Here is an 18,921-nt window from a genome sequence, read left to right as displayed (position 1 = left end):
ACTAATTATGTGAAATGGTAAATGGACTACCTGTAGGTCACATAGGAACTATTTTTGAACAGTTTCAACTAATGATGATTTTAGTACCTTCCTGTCCAGCTTCATGTGGTGAGAAGATACGGGCATCTCCACATGGCGATGTACTGATGTACAGATGGAACTGAACACTGTCCTTCAGTCTATAGCCACCAATTTCAGACTTCATAAATATGGATTTCTGCTGATCATCTTTAGTGCTGAGAAGAGAGTAAGACGGGAGATGAAAAATGTGGTGTTTAAGCAGCCAAATGTGACTTTTGCACACTACAATACATACAGTGCAGTGAAATCTGAACACTGATAATCCATCAGCAGTCTGTATACTGACTGTATAGTACAGGTCAGCTGCGGATGTGCTGAGGTAGGCGGCAGAAGCTGCTGAGCTCAGTGATTGGCTGCAGCAGTGATGCGTTTGGTCAACATGACGTCGCTGGACCTGGGGAGGGCGAGTACCTGCTATGTTATTTTAGAGCATTTAGGGTTAACTCCCTGACAGTGCAAAACCCCATTAAGCAACTTGTTACAGTCATAATGTCGTCATCTTCTAAGATCGGGCCTAATGTCAGGCACGTACCAATACGAGCCAGTATCTCATGCCGTGAATGTGACAAATATTCAGAGGACCGAGGTTTTTCAGAGAACTTGTGTAGAGCAGGGCAGAGTTTTTCTACACAAATCAAGACCTGTAAGAAATAATGTGATTTCTTTTTATGCTTACCTTAAAAATAACTCGAGTTGTGTATAGAGAAATCTAAGCAGTGACCTGCGAGCTATAATTTCAGCGTGACAGTCATTTAGCGCCAGACCACGATCACTCATATACTCGCCATTGATGCACTTGGTTCCAGTGGAAACACTAATAACTTGGGCGTCTTTCACATCTATTCCTAAGTATACAAATAATCGTTATTGAGCAGATTTATAAGGTCGGCATGAGGGCGTAGGGGTGGTGGGGAGTATGGGGGAGGGAGGGGTTCATGAAATACTACCAAACAGAAAAAAAGGCTCCAGAAAACACTAAAGTACCTGTTGTCATGACCACTCCAGCGAGGACTTTCCTCCTCGCATGTGGGGAGGTGAAATTATCTGTCAGCTCGCTGAACTTATCCACCACCAAACGTGCAACTGCATCAGCCAGAACCTTCAGACAAAAGAGCGGAGCCAGGTTAGTGATTGCCTTACAGCTGTACAGGCGGCACACGTCCCTGATCTACTCATGCAGAAAGTGGCCGCATACTGGCAGCAACTGGCTCCATATCACTGGACTGACTATGTGGCCGCGTCTTGTCATTTCAGGGGACTTCACACTCTGCGTGTGTACATGAGAAATTGCACTATTTCTGCCTAATCCGTTTTCTAGGGGTCTCTCCCTGTCTCTGGCTCCTTCCTTCTCCCCGCCCTCCATGGACATCTATAGGAACAGCTGAGATCCGTCAGCTGAGCAGTGAATCCAGAGCACAGCATTTGATAAGTGGGGAAAAAGTCATTTTTCTTTAATAAGATCCGTTACAAGGCTTCTTACGCTATTGATTAATAACTAAATTGGAAAGGCAACACAATGGTTTTGCCATTTTTATACTCACAAACATTTCTGCAAATGCGACACCAGGAACAGCAGACACTAATAAGTTTTCCAGTAAATTGTCTGGGATGGGGGGATATCAGGCCATTTCTGGTGCCAAGAACAGAAACTGGAAGAATGGGCAAACAGACTGAGTGCTGGCACACGACCAGCATTTTTACTTTTCTTTTTAAAGGGAATCTGTCATCAGGTATTTTCTACCCATTCTGAGAGCAGCGTGACGTAGGGAGAAGAGACCCTGATTCAAGCAATGTGCAACTTACTTTACTTGGTAAAGCAGTTTTGATTAAATACAATTTTCTCTGCTGCCCATCTAGCAATGCTCTGAACGCTGAGCTCTGTATAACCCTGCCCATACCACTGATTTCTGTGTACATTGTGCATAGGCAGAAAGCTGCCGATCAGTGGTGGAGGCGTGGCTGAACTACATGGCAGCAGATCTACTAGTCCTTTAGTGATAAAAAAAAAATCACTTATCAGAAGGAAATTATGAAAACTACAGCAAGCAGCTCAGTAAGTCACATTACTGGAATCCAGGTCTCTGTCCCTATATCACACTGCTCAAAGATTACTTGGCAAAAACCTGGTGACAGATTCCCTTTAAGTAGTCTTGAACATAATAGCACCAATTTTTTCATATCCCATGCCATGGACAACCTCTTATTTCAGTTTGGAAAAATTTGCTGAAATGTCAAAGCAGTGGTGAGGTGAACTGTACTGCACTGAGAGGTACTTAGAGCAGGAAACCCATCCTGTACCTAACAGAAGTGATCATAAGAACAGCAGCTCCAATCCTCAGCAATGCTAAGAAACTGAGGCTGAGCGATTTATAGTCCTCTTTTCCACTGATCTAATCTGTAAAATATACAGATTGAATTTAACCAGAATTGCTGAGCAAGACTAAATCTATAGATGAAGGTAAGGAGTAAAAGCAAAAGTATTTGCCCGCAGTGGCGGTCAATAAGTCTTTCATGTTCATTTCTTTTTCATGCCTAACAGACTATTAAGCAGGTAGGGACTAGCTAACGGGAAATTATTGGCAACTCGGGTGGCATAATACGCATTATGCAATCACTTGCCTTAAGGTCAGACCCACAGTTGTGTGATAAGATGTTGAGACACATGGATGAATTTTTTACAGGTTTTTCACAGCTTTGCTATATTTCATGACACAAAAACCATAAAAGCAAAATAGTTTGCTCAAGTCCCTTACCTGAGGTAAGTGCAACTGTAGGCCCTCACTTGGAACAGGCTGTCGGGAAGGAGTCTGGTCCAACTGCATGTTAAATAATGATGCCAAAGCCGACTGAGCCGCTCGTGCCTTAGCAAGTTTCTTGTTCCTACCAGACCCCTCAAACGTCTGGCTATCCACTGTGACTGACATGACAAAGTTTTTAGCATGGCTCTCTCCACTCTCAGACACAAAGTCATATTTCAGTCCTGGTCGCAGCTCATTTAAGATCATTACTGGGTTTTTCCCACTGGAAGGAGGAAAAATTGAAGGTGTTGGAAGCGGGGACTGGATTAGATTGCAGGATCCAGCCAGTGTCATGCTATAGTCACTTGTTGAATTAAAGGGTTCATTCCCGTTGGAGCCTAAGAAAAATGCATGGTCGGCCTGCTCAGGTTTTTCAAATCCATTGAACAGTGTGTCTGGGAAGTCGGCTTGGTCAGAAGTAAAGTCAGTGTTCATGGACTGAGTTCTTCCCATAGCTATGTGAGCTTCTGATGCATTAGGAAATTGCACAAAAGACCGTAATGCTTTTTCAGCGGCATGTAGCTTGGCCTTCTTTTTTGTTGGCCCTGAACCCTCAAAAGCTTGCCCATTAACCTCAACAGTCATAATAAAAACTGGTGCATGAACTGGGCCAGACTGAGAAAGAAGTTTATACTGCAAACCTGGTTTTATTTCATTCAGCTGCATGAGCGCATTCTTTGGCAACACAGGCCCTGGCGTTTTCTTCCTCTTCTTTGGACGAAACTTGGAATGTCCATTATTACCTTCCTCCAATGGTCGTTTCCTGTTGCTTCCCTCACCCCCATTGGATAGCTGAGCCCCCTCCCCGGTACCTTGGCCATTCCCATCCTTTCTTGACACTCCGTCCATGTGACGATTTTCTTTAACGTCAGTGCTGCTTGAACCTGTGGTGCCCAGAAAGAGTAACTTACAACGCCTTCGTTGCAGGATCTTGTAAATGCAAAATTTATAGATTCCTTTATCTATCTTTGTCACTGGTTCAGTGATGTGTGGTCACGGAATATATCATAAGTTGTAATTTCAAATCCTATTAGCTATTTGCTTTTCATTAACATGGAAGATAAAATGTAATACATCCTTTTAAAAATGTGTTTTTTTTTCTTCTTGACACATTAGCTAAAGACTCTTAATAAACGAAAAGCAAGAAATAACCAGGACATAAGTATCCTGATTTACAATGGTAATTATAGGTATGTTCTCCTAACGATGGCAGCTTCCATACAAGCATGGGCGCCAGACAATTGTAATAGTTAACTAAAGAAACTAATTATTTTTCTGTATCAATAATGAAAATTATTTTAAAATGCAAAAAATAGGTCTCAAATGATCTTTTAAAACCACAAATTTTGTCAAAACCTGTCCAAATAAATTCAAACTTTTTCACTTTTTCCACAACTCATTGTTTGATTTTCAATTGTTAAGGTAAGTTCACATTATTTCCATTAAATATTATCATTATGGATTATTAAAAGTCATGCTCTTAAATATTCATAGTCCCAAGAGGTACTGAATCTGGGAACAAGCAAACACACACCACTTTACCCAGCTAACAAAGCTGATGGAATGGTTGCTAAATTTTCATTTATAACATCCTCCAGCAAAAGCTCGATAGGTTACTCCTTTCGGCGCTCAACAGACCAAGGGGGGGAAAAAAAGATTTTAAAATTAACAGTAAAAAATATGCAATCCTTGCTTGCCGACAGGATCATATTTGCACAAGTGACCATATTTATATGTAATAAAAGTAGTTAAAAAGTGAGGAAGGCCAAAAAAAGTGTGGGTCATGAGTGATATCTATACTATTAACGCAATCAGTAAAGATTAATTCAGATGATTAAATCACGAACTGTAATGCTAGTTACCTGTGACAAAAAATGTAAATGTCCAATGTATTACCTTTATTAACTCAAGTCTTCTACAAAGCTATCCAAAACAGTTTTTTACTGTACTGCACCTCAGGATACATGAACTAGCGTTAGTATATTAATAAAAAGTGCCGAGTACCTTTTATAAGAAATTTATACTAAGTCTCAAATTCCACAGAGTAAAAAGTAAACTACTTAAAGGAGATTAATATGTCTACAGGTAAACTATCTTGTGCTATACTATATATTGGTGTGAATGTAAACACTGGTGGAGGCACTAAGTAAATTGCCCTTTACAGATGTTAAGGAGAAAGTGTAAGGCTTCATTTTACCAACATGAAGCTCTTCGCTAAAACTCATTATCTACAGCTTACTCATATTTTCTTCATCATCTACATCCATTGTGAAATACTTTGGCTGCTTCCTGGACTGTTGAGGACCACTTCGCTCTGCAAACAAAAACAAACAAGTCAATTTTAATACATGCTAAAAAAAATTGTACTATAACGTAACTATCCATCTATATATGCGCACACACCTCCCTCATAATTATATTATACACACACGCAAGGTCGAACAAGTAACAGATTTTTTAAGTAAATATATTTCCAAAAGTGCTATTGACATGAAATTCTCACCACATATCATTAAAGGAAACCCGTCACCTCATTTTTCGCATATAAGCTGTGGCCACCGCCTTTCGGGGCTTATCTACAGCATACTGTAATGCGGTAGATAAGCCCCCGATGTAACCTGAAAGATAAGAAAAGCGAGTTAGATTATACTCGCCCGGAGGGCTGTCCGGTCCGATGGGTGTTGCAGGTCCGGCGCCTCCCATCTACTTGCGATGACGTACTCTTCCTTGCTTCTGTCGCGGCTCCTACGCAGGCGTACTGATCTGCCCTGTTGAGGGCAGAGTAAAGTACTGCAGTGCGCAGGCGTTGTGCCTCTCTGACCTTTCCCGGCGCCTGCGCACTGCAGTACTTTGCTCTGCCCTCAACAGGGCAGATCAATATGCCTGCGTAGGAGCCGCTTCAGAAGCAATGAAGAGGACGTCATCGCATGAAGATGGGAGGCTCCGAACCCGGACCTGCAACATCCATCGGACCGGACTGCCCCCTCTTCTCGATGAGTATAATCTAACTCGTTTTTCTTATCTTTCAGGTTACATCGAGGGCTTATCTGTGGCATTACAGAATGCTGTAGATAAGTCCCGAAAGGCAGCGGCCGCAGCAACCCATCCAATTGACATGAGCAAAGGAATCAAACCATAGATGTCCATAAATTAAGTTGTGTAATAATGAAAAATGACAGAGGTAAAAAGTATTAATCACATTTACTGAAATTTATTTACTACTTCATACAAAAGCCTTTGTTGTTGATGACCGCTTCAAGACGCCTCCTATTCAGAGAAACTAGTTACATGCATTGCTCTGTTGTGCTTTTCGCCCATTCTTCCACTCAATCTTCACAGAAGGAGCCGACGGGACCTTCAGGATTTGAACTCTGAGCTTTAGTTCTTTCTATAAATTTTCTATTGGATTCAGGTCAGGTGATTGCTCGGCCATTCTAGCAGCTTTATTTTCTCTGAAACCAATTGAGAGTTTCCTTGGCTGTGTGTTTGGGATTCATTACCTTGCTGAAATGTTTTATATTCATCATCCTGGTAGATGGCAGCAGATTTTTTGGTCAAGTAGGTCTCTGTACATTTGCCCATTCATCCTTCCTTCAATTACATGAAGTTTTCCAGTGCTGTGTGAAGGAAAACAGCTGCAGACCTTGATGCTACAACCTCGAAAATTCACTGTTGGTATGGCGTTTTGGGGTTGATATGTAGGGCATTTTGGACTCCAAACATGGTGTGTATTATGGCAGGCATCCAAAAAGTTCAATTTGGTGTTATCTGACCAGACTATATTCTCCCAATTTGCTACAGGCTTGTCTAAATGTTGTTGAACAAACTGTAAACGTACTGGAGCATGCTTTTTGATCAGCAATGGAGTCTTGCATGGTGAGCGTGCATACAGGCCATAGAGGTTGAGTGCATTACGTATAATTTTCTTTGAAACAATTGTACCTGCTGATTCCAGGTCTTTCTGTAGCTCTCCACAGGTGGTCCTTGGCTCTTGAACAACTCTAGTTATAATTGTTCTTACTCCATTGTCTGAAATCTTGCGGGGAGCACCTGGTCGTAACCAGTTTATGGTGAAACGATGTTCTTTTCACTTCCGGATTATGGCTCAATGGAATATTCAGTAGTTTAGAAATGTTTCTGTAACCGATGCCATCATTTGTTTTCCAACAGCAAGGTTATGATGGTCTTGAGACATTCCACTGGGTTTATGCATCATAAGAGGTTTCTTGTGTGGCACTTTAGTAATCAGACTTTTTTTTTTTAGGCCATCAGTTGAACCAGCTGATATTTTTGGTTAAGTGGCAGGAATGCATTCTAAATACTGATAAATTTCAGCTGGTGTCATGACTTTCCGTGGCTTTTTGCACCTCACTTTCCTCATGCGTCCAACACTTTTTGTATCATTTCTCATTCTGACACATAATTTAAAATTATAAATAACTAAGGCTTGATTTCTTTGCCTGCGTGGATTGGACGAGTTACTACCAACACGTGGTGAGAATTACATGTCTATAGCACCTCTAGTATATTTACTTAGAAAATTGGTAACGTGTGCAATACTTATTTCACCCACTATACATCTATACATACACATACGCACCTTCAATCTAACTACACATTTAAAAATGGAAAAATAAAGCTCCTAAAGCAATGTCTGATAAGTCTTCATACAACCTCACGATGTTGTCCTGTGCCTTTATTCTCATTTCTATAACTGAAGTAAATCTAATAAATTAACATTTAAAATAATATGATGAATTGACTTAGTGTAGGTAGTCAAAATCCTGTGTTTTACAGATAAGGCATTACTTAATAAATTAAGACCAAATCACGAAAAGCCATTTCAAATGATCAAGCATATAAATTTGCATCAGAATAAATTTGGCAAGTTTGTTAGTAATTATGAATAAAAATTGCATGCACTGCCGGCACGATAAGAAATCCTGGTTTTGCAAAGATTATGAATACAATTTTTCTGTTTAACACTATGAATGTTTTCAGCGTGAAGCTATCAAGTTTCTATAAACAAGCTCCTAAAAGATGCAGTACAAGGAACAGCACCAGTATGACCAGAATTTGGCTGTATAGATGGTAAAACTGACCTGGCGATATGACTCCCCAAGGTAAGTGCGAGTACGCAGATGAAAAAAAGGAGGGGAAAAAAAAAAAAAAAAAAATCAACTATACTTGTTTGGTAGGTGGTGAAAAAAAAATTCCAAAGTATGTATGACAAAAAGTTTTTGCGTTTGTCACGATTTTCTGAGACCCATAGAGGTTTCATATTTCAGAATCTGGAGCTGCTGGGTGAGAGCTCACTGTCTGCGCCCTGAGCAGACGTTTTTAGTGATACCATTTTGGTGCAGATACAATCTTTTGATCGCCCGTTATTACATTTTATTGCTATGTAGTAGCTACCAAAAAATTCTTAACTTTGGAGTTAATTTTTTTTTCCTCACTACGCCGTATTGCGATTGGGTGAATTCTTTTTTTATATTGATAGATTGATATCGCAATGTTCAGGTATGATTTTTTTTTTATTGTTTTATTTTGAATGGGGTGAAAGGGGGGTGATTTGAACTTTTATATTTTTAAAAATTTCTTGGACCCGTAGAAGCGCCACCAATGTGCGAAACGGCCGTCGTCCTTCCATGTCTCCGCATATCTCCCCTCACACGACGCTTTGGATGTCCATATGAATTGAAATAAAGGACTTTTTTTCACCACAGAAAAGGTGAGTGCTGTCTTTCTATTTGTTCATGTTTGCATATCATACAGGGGTTTGTGTGAACCCCAAGTCACTTTCACAACGCAAGTCTATGGAGTCTACATCGGTCCCTGCATGAGCCGACAAAAGATAAGAGTGCTCATGTGACACAGAATAGTACCAAAGTGATACTGTAAGGCTAAGTGCACACGCTGCAGAAAATTTCTGCGCAAAAACCTGAATCCCTTCCCAGAAACCGCACCTATTTTTCCGTGGCGGTGTTTGCGCGTTTTTTGCACGGTTTTCATGCGTTTTTTTCCGCAGCGGTTTCAAACTGCATGGAAGAAGCCAAAACCGCGGAAAAATCCGCAAAATTAATTAGTATGCTGTGGTTTTTACCACGATGCGTTTTTTTCGCGGTAAAAAACACATCAATGTGCACAAAAAGTGCAAAATGCATAGAAATGACTGGGAAGCTTATTTTTAGCGGTTATATAGTGAAAACCGCGGTAAAAACGATTAACACAGCCTAAAGGGAAATAAGAATGTAAGCCCGCAAGGGCAGGACCCTCTCTCTTTTCTGTACCAGTCTGTCGTTGTTTGTTCACCGTAATTTACATTTCTGTTTTGTATAACCTCTTCTCATAAGATAATCCTTTAATCGTCCCACCATGGAGAAATTCAGAGCATTACAGCAGCAAGGCACGGACAAGTACAGATACAGATGCATAAAGGCATTACATTGACAGTAGGTAGGTACATACACGAAAAAAAAAAAAAAAAAAAAAAAAGATATAACCGGACTATCACAACTTTGGATGTATCAGTTCACTGTCTGGGTCGTTCTCCGTTTTGGACAGTGCTGGTTATACAGCCTAACTGCAGCAGGAAGGAAGGACTTTCGATAGCGCTCCCTCTCACATTTAGGATGAAGCAGCCGGTCACTGACAGTACTGCACATCTTTGTCACGGTCTCATGCATGAGATGGGAATCATTCTGCACCATGTAGCTCACCTTGGCCAGTATCCTCCTGTCGCCTACTTCCTGAACTGGATCAAGGGGGCATCCCAGGACAGAGCTGGCCCTTCTAATCAGTTTGTCCAGCCTATTCCTGTCCCTGGTTGATATGCCACTACCCCAGCACGCCACACCAAAGAAGATGACTGATGCCACAACAGAGTTGAAGAAGGATGCAAGGAGTGCCCCCCTAACTCCGAAGGCTCTCAGCCTTCTGAGCAGATAAAGCCTACTGTGGCCCTTCCTGTACACTGCATCCAAGTGATGGGCCCAGTCAAGCTTATTATTGAGGATCACACCAAGGTACTTATAGGTGTCGACTATCTCAATGTCATTTCCCTGAATGTTCACCACTACTGGTGGATTTTTTCCCTTGCGAAAGTCCATCACCAATTCCTTGGTCTTCCCAGAATTAATCCTAAGGTGGTTCCTCTGACACCACTCCACAAAAGCTTGGTTAGTATCTCTGTACTCTCTTTCATCTCCTCCTGTGATGAGGCCTACTTTTGCAGAGTCATCAGAATATTTCTGTAAGCAGCAGCTAGATGAGTTGCACTTAAAATCCGCAGTGTACAGTGTGAAGAGAAAAGGGGCAAGAACTGTACCTTGAGGTGCCCCTGTATTTCAAACCACCGTGTCTGACACACTGTTCCGAACCTTTACAAACTGAGGTCGGTTCGTGAGGTAGTTAAGGATCCAGGTGGAGAGTTGGAGGTCCACACCAACAAGGCCCAGCTTGTCTCTCAGTAGACCTGGCTGTATGGTATTAAAAGCACTAGAGAAATTGAAGAACATTATTCTCACAGTGTTCCCAGGTTTCTCCAGGTGAGAGAGAGTCCTATCTAGAAGGTGGATAATGGCATCATCCACACCAATGCCCGGCCTGTAGGCAAACTGGAGAGGGTCCATATCAGAGCTCACTAGAGGACGGAGACGTGTGAGAACCAATCTCTCTAGTGCCTTCATCAGGTGTGATGTCAATGCTACAGGTCTATAGTCATTAAGGTCTTTCGGATAAGGTTTCTTCGGAACTGGTACCACACACGATAATTTCCACAGTTGTGGTACTATACCTATTCTCAGGCTCATATTGAACAGATATGTAATGATCTCACTCAGCTAGTGCCCACAGGTTCTGATTAGCCTTGCACTGATGCCATCAGGACCTGCAGCCTTCAAAACTTTGATCTTATCCAGTTCTTTTGCAACCTGGGTACTTGTGAAGAACAGACCCTGGCTCAGTTGACAAGTTGCAGCAGGGGGTGAGGTTATTGCAGCAGAGAGGTGTGAATGGTATGCAGGGGCAGGAGCAGCCAGTGTGTGAGTAAATCTGTTAAAGAATAGATTAAGTTCATTAAGCCCCTCTTTATCTACAACCATCCTGAAGACAGTCTGTCTATGCCCAGATATAGACTTTAGACCCTCCCAGACTTCATGAATCCTTTTCTGTGACAATTTCAGTTCAATCTTTCTCTTATAATTAGCCTTTCCCTGTCTGATTAGATTCTTCAGATCTTTCTGCACCTCTCTCAGCCTGCCCTTGTCACCTGATCTGAAGGCCAACTTCTCTTTGAGAAGTGCCTTTATTCCGGGGCTGATCCATGGTTTATTGCTAGAGAAGCACCTCACTACTTTTGTGGGTACCCTGTTCTCTACACAGAAATTAATGTAGTCCGTTATACAGTGTGTGAGACCATCCATGTAATCACCATAGGAATCTTGCAGCACATCCCAAGTGGTTGTTTCAAACCAGTCTCTCAGAGCATCATCACTCTCCTCAGTCCATATCCTCACTGTGCAAGTGACAGCAGGTTCTCTCTGTACAAGTGGCTTGTACACTGGTTGGAGGTGCACTAGGTTGTGATCCGATCTTCCAAGGGGCAGTAGGGCTGACGAGGCATATGCCCCTCTCACATTGGCAAAGAACAAGTCCAATATTTTGCTGTCTCTAGTAAGGCAGGTAACATACTGTGTGCAACCGGGTAGTATGGATGCTGGAGACACATGATTGAAGTCTCCCAAAACCAGAAGGAGTGCTTGGGGGTGAAGGGACTGCATCATGCTCACTGTGGATTGTAGGACCTCAGTGGCGGCATCAGCTTTCGCAGAAGGGGGGACATATGCAGCTATCATGATTACATGCGATAGTTCCCTCGGTAAATAAAAAGGTCTCATGCCCACAGCTAATAGCTCAATGTCCTTACAGCATGTTTGCCCTTTGACCACGACATGCCTAGAGTCACACCATCTATCATTCACAAATATCGCCAGCCCTCCGCCTTTCCTCTTACCGCTCTCCCTTGTCCTGTCCACGTGAATGAGTTTAAAGCCATCCAACGAGACAACTGTGTCCGGAGTACCTTCGGTGAGCCAGGTCTCTGTAAACAGCAACATACTGCACTCCCTTAATTCCCGATGATGTCTGGTCAGCGCCGACAGTTCGTCCATCTTATTCCCGAGTGACCTCACATTGCCCATAATGACGGAGGGAAGATCAGGTCTATAGCGCCTTCTTCTAGCTTTCCTGAGGGCTCCAGCTCTGCAACCTCTTCTCTTAGTCCTCCTTATTTCTGGTAGAATGTCCTCTGGTCTATTAGCAGTATGCTGCCTTGCTGTGTCCCTAAGCAGCTGTATAGCTTCTGTGGAGTAGACAATAGGGTCTTTTTCAGTTCCTGGATTTCCCAACACAATAGATCCAAGTAAAAACAAGGTAAAAAGTCCATCGAAGGTCCAGGTCCTCTTATGGTTTTCCATAGTGCAATGTCCTTTGGAGTAACAATAAAAAAAAAGAGAAAGGAAAAATAGAAAAAAATAGAGAAAAAAGGAGAGCAAAGAAGGAGCTACTGTAACAGGCTGCCACTTCAGCGGCGCCAGACATGTACAATACCATGGAATCAATCAATGGTGCTCTAAATTTGATGGCAATTGGTACGCTTTTTAATGCACCTACTCTACAGCACATACATATTTAGTAAGGATTAGGTGTTAAAAACTTTTTGTATGAGTCTTCTTTAAGGATACTGCTCCTTTGGTTCTTTCCCTAACTATGACTGCTCTTTCAGAGTGTCATTTGCTGGCTCTTAATCTTATTCTAGCCCCCGTTACACACTGCGATATCGCTAGCAATATCGCTGTAAAGTCACCGATTTTGTGACGTTGCAGTGATATTGCTAGCGATATCGCTGCATGTGATACTTACCTCCGACCGGCTCCCCCGCTGGTTATCGCTGATCGCGCGAGAAGCTCCTGGATCATTTCTCGTCAGTCACTTCCTGCGGCGCTTCCTGCTGTGATGACGAGCGACGCGTGGAGCCGGGCGGGAGGACGCAGGATCGCCGCGTCTAACAGGTAAGTAACGATCCCCGGCCCCAGTGATGTCGCTAGTGAGATATGCCTGTGTGGCAGCTCACTAGCGACCACCTAGCGATGCACCAGCGATCCTGACCGCGTCATATCGCTGGTCGGGATCGCTGGTGAGTCGCTAGGTGTAACGGTACCCTTACTATCAGGTTTAGTCTTCAATGTTCTCCTCTCTGTGCATATCACCTACTGTACAAACCTTCACAAGATTAGGCTTTCATTACTAATCTATATATACACACAACTTTATATTCTCCTGACATCACCCATGGACTATGATAAAATACCAGCAATAGTCTCTCTGCTGTCTTTACTATGTCCTTTCTTCAATTCAAATTAAAACTTTCCAAACTTTAAGATCTTGCTTTTCCTCCCCCTACAGAACTACCTGTGCCTATTTTCATTTCTGTACGTAGTTAGACATAATTCCCAAGCAGCCTTGAAGTTACATATGACTCCAATCTTTCCTTCACTCCCTTGCTCATGTCACCTGCAACTCTAAAAGAATTCCAAAATACACATTTATATAACCCTTGAAACTGCAAAAAAAAACAAAAAAAAAAACTAGTCACTCTGATACAACCTGTTTTTGACTACTTCAGCTCTCTACTAATCGGTTTTCCTCTCACTAAACTCGCCTCTCTCCAAACTATCGCTAATGCAGTAGACTATTATATTACAGTCCTGCCATTATACTGATACTTCCACCCTGTGCAAGTTATTGCACTGGTTGCCCATTAGGTATGGAATACAGCAAACATATCACACTTGCCAAAAAGCTCTATAGTGCTGCCCATCAAATGTTTTACCACCCTACCTGTGCTTCTCATTCTACCAAGACCAACATCCTGTGTAATCCAAATCTCCTACTTCAGTCTAAGGCTTTTCTTAAGCTTTGCCTGTTCTCTGGAATGAACTACCACAGACAACCTTTGTTATGCTTCCATTATACACTTTCTCGCTTGCTTTTGGATAACAAAAGAGGCTGTGTTCACACATCTCATTTTTGAAAATAAGTGACAATACTTTTTGTATACACACGCCTAAAAAGCTACTCCAAAATCTGCCAGGTCCAGAATTCACCCTTTGGGCTCATATTTATTTGCGAGAAAAATAATGGACCAATTTCCGGACCGAAAAAATGGACAGGTGCTATTTTTTTACAGGAGAACGATGGCTTTGCTTCACTTGTGAGTTTAAAAAAGATGGGAAACCAGTGCGTCTAATTATTTCATTAAAAGACTTTATTCTTAACTAGCTGAAGTGACCGGCGTTGCCCAGGCATAGCAGCCATAGTAACTAAAAACGGTTAGTTATAACAAATGTTTATATATATATATATATATATATATATATATATATATATATATATATATATATATATATATATATATATATATATATATATACACATATATACACACACATACATATATATCTATTACACTGTGTTCCAAATTATTATGCAAATTGGATTTAAGTGTCATAAAGATGTTATTTTTTGTTTTTCAAATAAACTCATAGATGGTATTGTGTATCAGGGCTCTTTGGATCACTGAAATCAATCTCAAATGTCTGTGATAATTAGTTTACCAGGTGAGCTCAATTAAAGGAAAACTACACTTAAGAATGATGTTCCACATTATTAAGCAGGGCACAGGTTTCAAGGAATTTAGGAAATAAAAAGGATCTCTCTGCTGCTGAAAAGCATCAAATAGTGCAATGCCTCGGTCAAGAGATGAAAACATTAGATATTTCCCAAAAATTTAAACGTGATCATTGTACTGTTAAAGAGATTTGTGGTTGATTCTGAGCACAGACATGTTTGTGCTGATAAAGGCAGAATGAGGAAGGTTTCTGCCAGGCAAGTTCATTGGATTAAGAGAGCAGCTGCTAAAAAGCCCTTACAAACCAGCAAACAGATATTTAAAGCTGCTGGTGCCTCTGGAGTACCTCGAACTTCAAGGTGTAGGATCCTTCAAAGGCTTGCTGTGGTGCATAAATCTACTATTCGGCCACCCCTAAACAGTGTTCACAAGCAGAAATGGTTGCAGTGGGCCCAGACATACATGAAGACTATGGGATGGAGGATGGGTGATGGGTATATGGGCATGGGACTATGGGATTGAGGATAGGTATGTTGGGTATATGGGCACGGGACTATGGGATGGAGGATAATGATAATTTGCCATAACTATCCACAGTTAGTTACTATGCCCGGGCAGCGCCGGGCTCTTCAGATAATATATATATATATATATATATATATATATATATATATATATACACACACACACACACACACACACATACATACATACATACACACACATACACAGACACTGCTCAAAAAAATAAAGGGAACACTTAAACAGCAGAATATAACTCCAAGTAAATCAAACTTCTGTGAAATCAAACTGTCCACTTAGGAAGCAACACTGATTGACAATCAATTTCACATGGTGTTGTGCAAATGGAATAGACAACAGATGGAAATTATTGGCAATTATCAAGACACACTCAATAAAGGAGTGGTTCTGCAGGTGGGGGCCACAGACCACATCTCAGTATCAATGCTTTCTGGCTGATGTTTTGGTCACTTTTGAATGTTGGTTGTGCTTTCACACTTGTGGTAGCATGAGACAGACTCTACAACCCACACAAGTGACTCAGGTAGTGCAGCTCATCTAGGATGGCACATCAATGCGAGCTGTGGCAAGAATGTTTGCTGTGTCTGTCAGCGTAATGTCCAGAGGCTGGAGACGCTACCAGGAGACAGGCCAGTACACCAGGAGACGTGGAGGGGGCCGTAGGAGGGCAACAACCCAGCAGCAGGACCGCTACCTCAGCCTTTTTTGCAAGGAGGAACACTGCCAGAGCCCTGCAAAATGACCACTAGCAGGCCACAAATGTGCATGTGTCTGCACAAATGGCTAGAAACCGACTCCATGAGGATGGTCTGAGTGCCCGACGTCCACAGATGGGGGTTGTGCTCACAGCCCAACAACGTGCAGGACGCTGGGCATTTGCCACAGAACACCAGGATTGGCAAATTCGCCCTGTCCTCTTCAGAGGTGAAAGCAGGTCCACACTGAGCACGTGTGACAGACATGACAGTCTGGAGACACCGTGGAGAGCGATCTGCTGCCTGCAACATCCTTCAGCATGACCGGTTTTTGGCAGTGGGTCAGTAATGGTGTGGGGTGGCATTTCTTTGGAGGGCCACACATTTTTGGGCTGTGAGCACAACCCCCATCTGTGGACGTCGGGCACTCAGACCATCCTCATGGAGTTATATTCTGTTGTTTAAGTTTAAGTATATATACACACATATATATACACACACACACACTGTATCTCTATCTGAGAGTATAGCCTCGCCCACTCCGCATAGCCACATTCACTATAATATCCCACATCATCCCGTCAGCCAGGGCCACCGGACTACTACCCCTAATATCCCACATCATCCCGTCAGCCAGAGCCACCAGACAACTACCCCTAATATCCCCCACATCATCCCGTCAGCCAGAGCCACAAGACAACTACCCCTAAAATCCCCCACATCATTCCGTCAGCCAGAGCCACTAGACAACTACCCCTAATGTCCCACATCATCCCGTCAGCCAGAGCCACCGGACTACTACCCCTAATATCCCACATCATCCCGTCAGCCAGAGCCACCGGACTAATACCCCTAATATCCCACATCATCCTGTCAGCCAGAGCCACCGAACTACTACCTCTAATATCCCACATCATCCCATCACCCTGGGGTCAGAACCAGAGCGCTGAGTGGAACGGTCCTAACTTCCATACCGGGGATCCCTTTAAGAGAGGTTCGGGGTCAGAACCAGAGCGATGAGTGGAACGGTCCTAACTTTCACACCGGGGATCCCTTTAAGAGAGGTCTGGGGTCAGAACCAGAGCGCTGAGTGGAACGTCCTAACATCCATACCGGGGATCCCTTTAAGAGAGGTCTGGGGTCAGAACAAGAGCGCTGAGTGGAACGGTCCTAACTTCCATACCGGGGATCTCTTTAAGAGAGGTCTGGGGTCAGAACCAGAGCATTGAGTGGATTTTCCTTGACTTCCATAACAATGATCCCTTTAATACAAGCCTGGAGTTAGAAACAGAGCGCTGAGGGATTTGCCCTAACTTCCATACTGGAGATCCCTTTAAGATGGAAGATGTGTGATGGGTATAGGCAGGGAGGGGGTTAATTTCTGTCATGTGCTCTCTGCTCCTTTCTGGGGGCAGACAATGGCTGGGAGCTTATGATCCCGGGAATGCTAGATTTCTCCCACCCGGTCAGTGTCTGCTGAGGTGCTGTGTAGTGAGAAAACTGTTGCTGATGGCAAGCAATCATAGTTCAGCATCTTCTAAACAGCTCTGGTGAAATGAAAGATGCTTAGAGATTGGGTGAGGTTATGTGGAGCGTGCGTGGCCGATATACATACATTTTTTTTATATATGGATGTGTTTGTGTTTTTTTAACCCTTTCATACTATTGGATTAATAATGGACAGGTGTCTTATTGGCACCTCTCCATTATTACAATAGCAAGGTGACATTAATCCCTTATTACACCATATGCCACCACTACAGGGCAATGGGAGAGAGGCCAAGTGCCAGAATTGGCGTATCTGACAGATGCGCCTTTTCTGTAGTGGCTGGGGGCAGATGTTTTTAACTGGGGGGGCACAATAACAATGGTCCCTTTCTAGGCTATTAATATCTGCCCATAGTCACTGGCTTTTCCTCTCTGGAGGAGAAAATTGTGTGGGAGCCCACGCAATTTTTTTCCGTGATTATATTCTTTCATTTAACACCTACAGCTACAAAATATTACACGTACACACTAACAACATTAGTAGTCAGGGACATATATAAATCAAAATGATATTCAATGGTTTACTGTATGTAAACCATGTCTCATATCCTGTCTTCCCCCAAAGGAAGGCGTTTTGCTGAAACGTGCATTGGGGCTGGCACCATCACCCATGGGAAGTAATTTTTATTTGCACTTGTCTACTTTGCTTATAGATTAGCTATACATGTTTTTGCGTGGGTACACCAGGACTGTATGGGGTCTCTAATAGTAGTGCGTACATAGCAATCATTGGATATATATGGTATGTGCAACCTCCTTACGGCTTGCTTGTGGGTAGTGGTGCCTCTTTGTGGTATCCCACTTTTTAAGCCTTGTCTGTTTTTAAATATTTTCTATGTTTATCTAAATAAAGTTTATATGCTTCGCTTTGTAATTTTGGCTTCTGTGTACATTTTTTTCTCGGATAATGTTGTATTGTACGAAACCTTGTAATATGTCCATAACCATTTTTGGCACTTCAAGATTTGGGAGCTCGATACACTTGCTAGAGTGCCTTAAATTCTTTACTGGAACTCATTTGAGGCTATAACCAGAGTAGAAAGAGAAGTGGGAGGCCCCGCTCCACAACTGAGCAACAAGACAAGTACATCAGAGTCTGTAGTTTGAGAAATCGACGCCCCACAGGTCCTCAACTGGCAGCTTCATTAAATAGTACACGCAAAATTCAAGTGTCAACGTCTACAGTGAAGAGGCAACTCTGGGATGCTGGCCTTCAGGGCAGAGTGGCAAAGAAAGCGCTATATCTGAGACTGGCTAATTAAAGGAAAAGATTAATATGGGCAAAAGAACACAGACATTGGCAGAGGAAGATTGGAAATAAGTGTTATGGACAGACGAATGCAGGTTTGAGATGTTTGGATCGCACAGAAGAACATTTGTGAGATGCAGAACAACTGAAAAGACACTGGAAGAGTGCCTGACGTCATCTGTCAAACATGGTGGAGGTAATGTGATGGTCTGGGGTTGCTTTGGTGCTGGTAAAGTGGAAAATTTGCACATGGTAAAAGCGATTATGAATAAGGAAGGCTATCACTCCATTCTGCAACGTCAAAACTTTTTTTGGAAC

General features: G+C 42.5%; 1 protein-coding gene across 1 annotated transcript in view; it reads right to left on the bottom strand.

The window, feature by feature from the left end:
- Positions 1–18,921, bottom strand: part of ADARB1 (adenosine deaminase RNA specific B1) — a 144,120-nt gene that overhangs the window by 17,998 nt on the left and 107,201 nt on the right. Inside the window, exons 4-8 of the mRNA XM_073551577.1 lie at positions 5,119–5,193; positions 2,835–3,763; positions 1,066–1,180; positions 758–926; positions 88–236 (exon numbers count right to left, since the gene is read on the bottom strand). Coding sequence (XP_073407678.1) covers positions 88–236; positions 758–926; positions 1,066–1,180; positions 2,835–3,763; positions 5,119–5,193 — 1,437 coding nt within the window. The remainder of the gene's footprint in view (positions 1–87; positions 237–757; positions 927–1,065; positions 1,181–2,834; positions 3,764–5,118; positions 5,194–18,921) is intronic.

This window comes from Dendrobates tinctorius, unplaced genomic scaffold (assembly GCF_039654945.1).
Source record: "Dendrobates tinctorius isolate UK_male_01 unplaced genomic scaffold, ASM3965494v1 ptg000177l, whole genome shotgun sequence".
NCBI lineage: Eukaryota > Metazoa > Chordata > Amphibia > Anura > Dendrobatidae > Dendrobates > Dendrobates tinctorius.
This window is presented reverse-complemented; position numbering and strand designations above follow the sequence as displayed.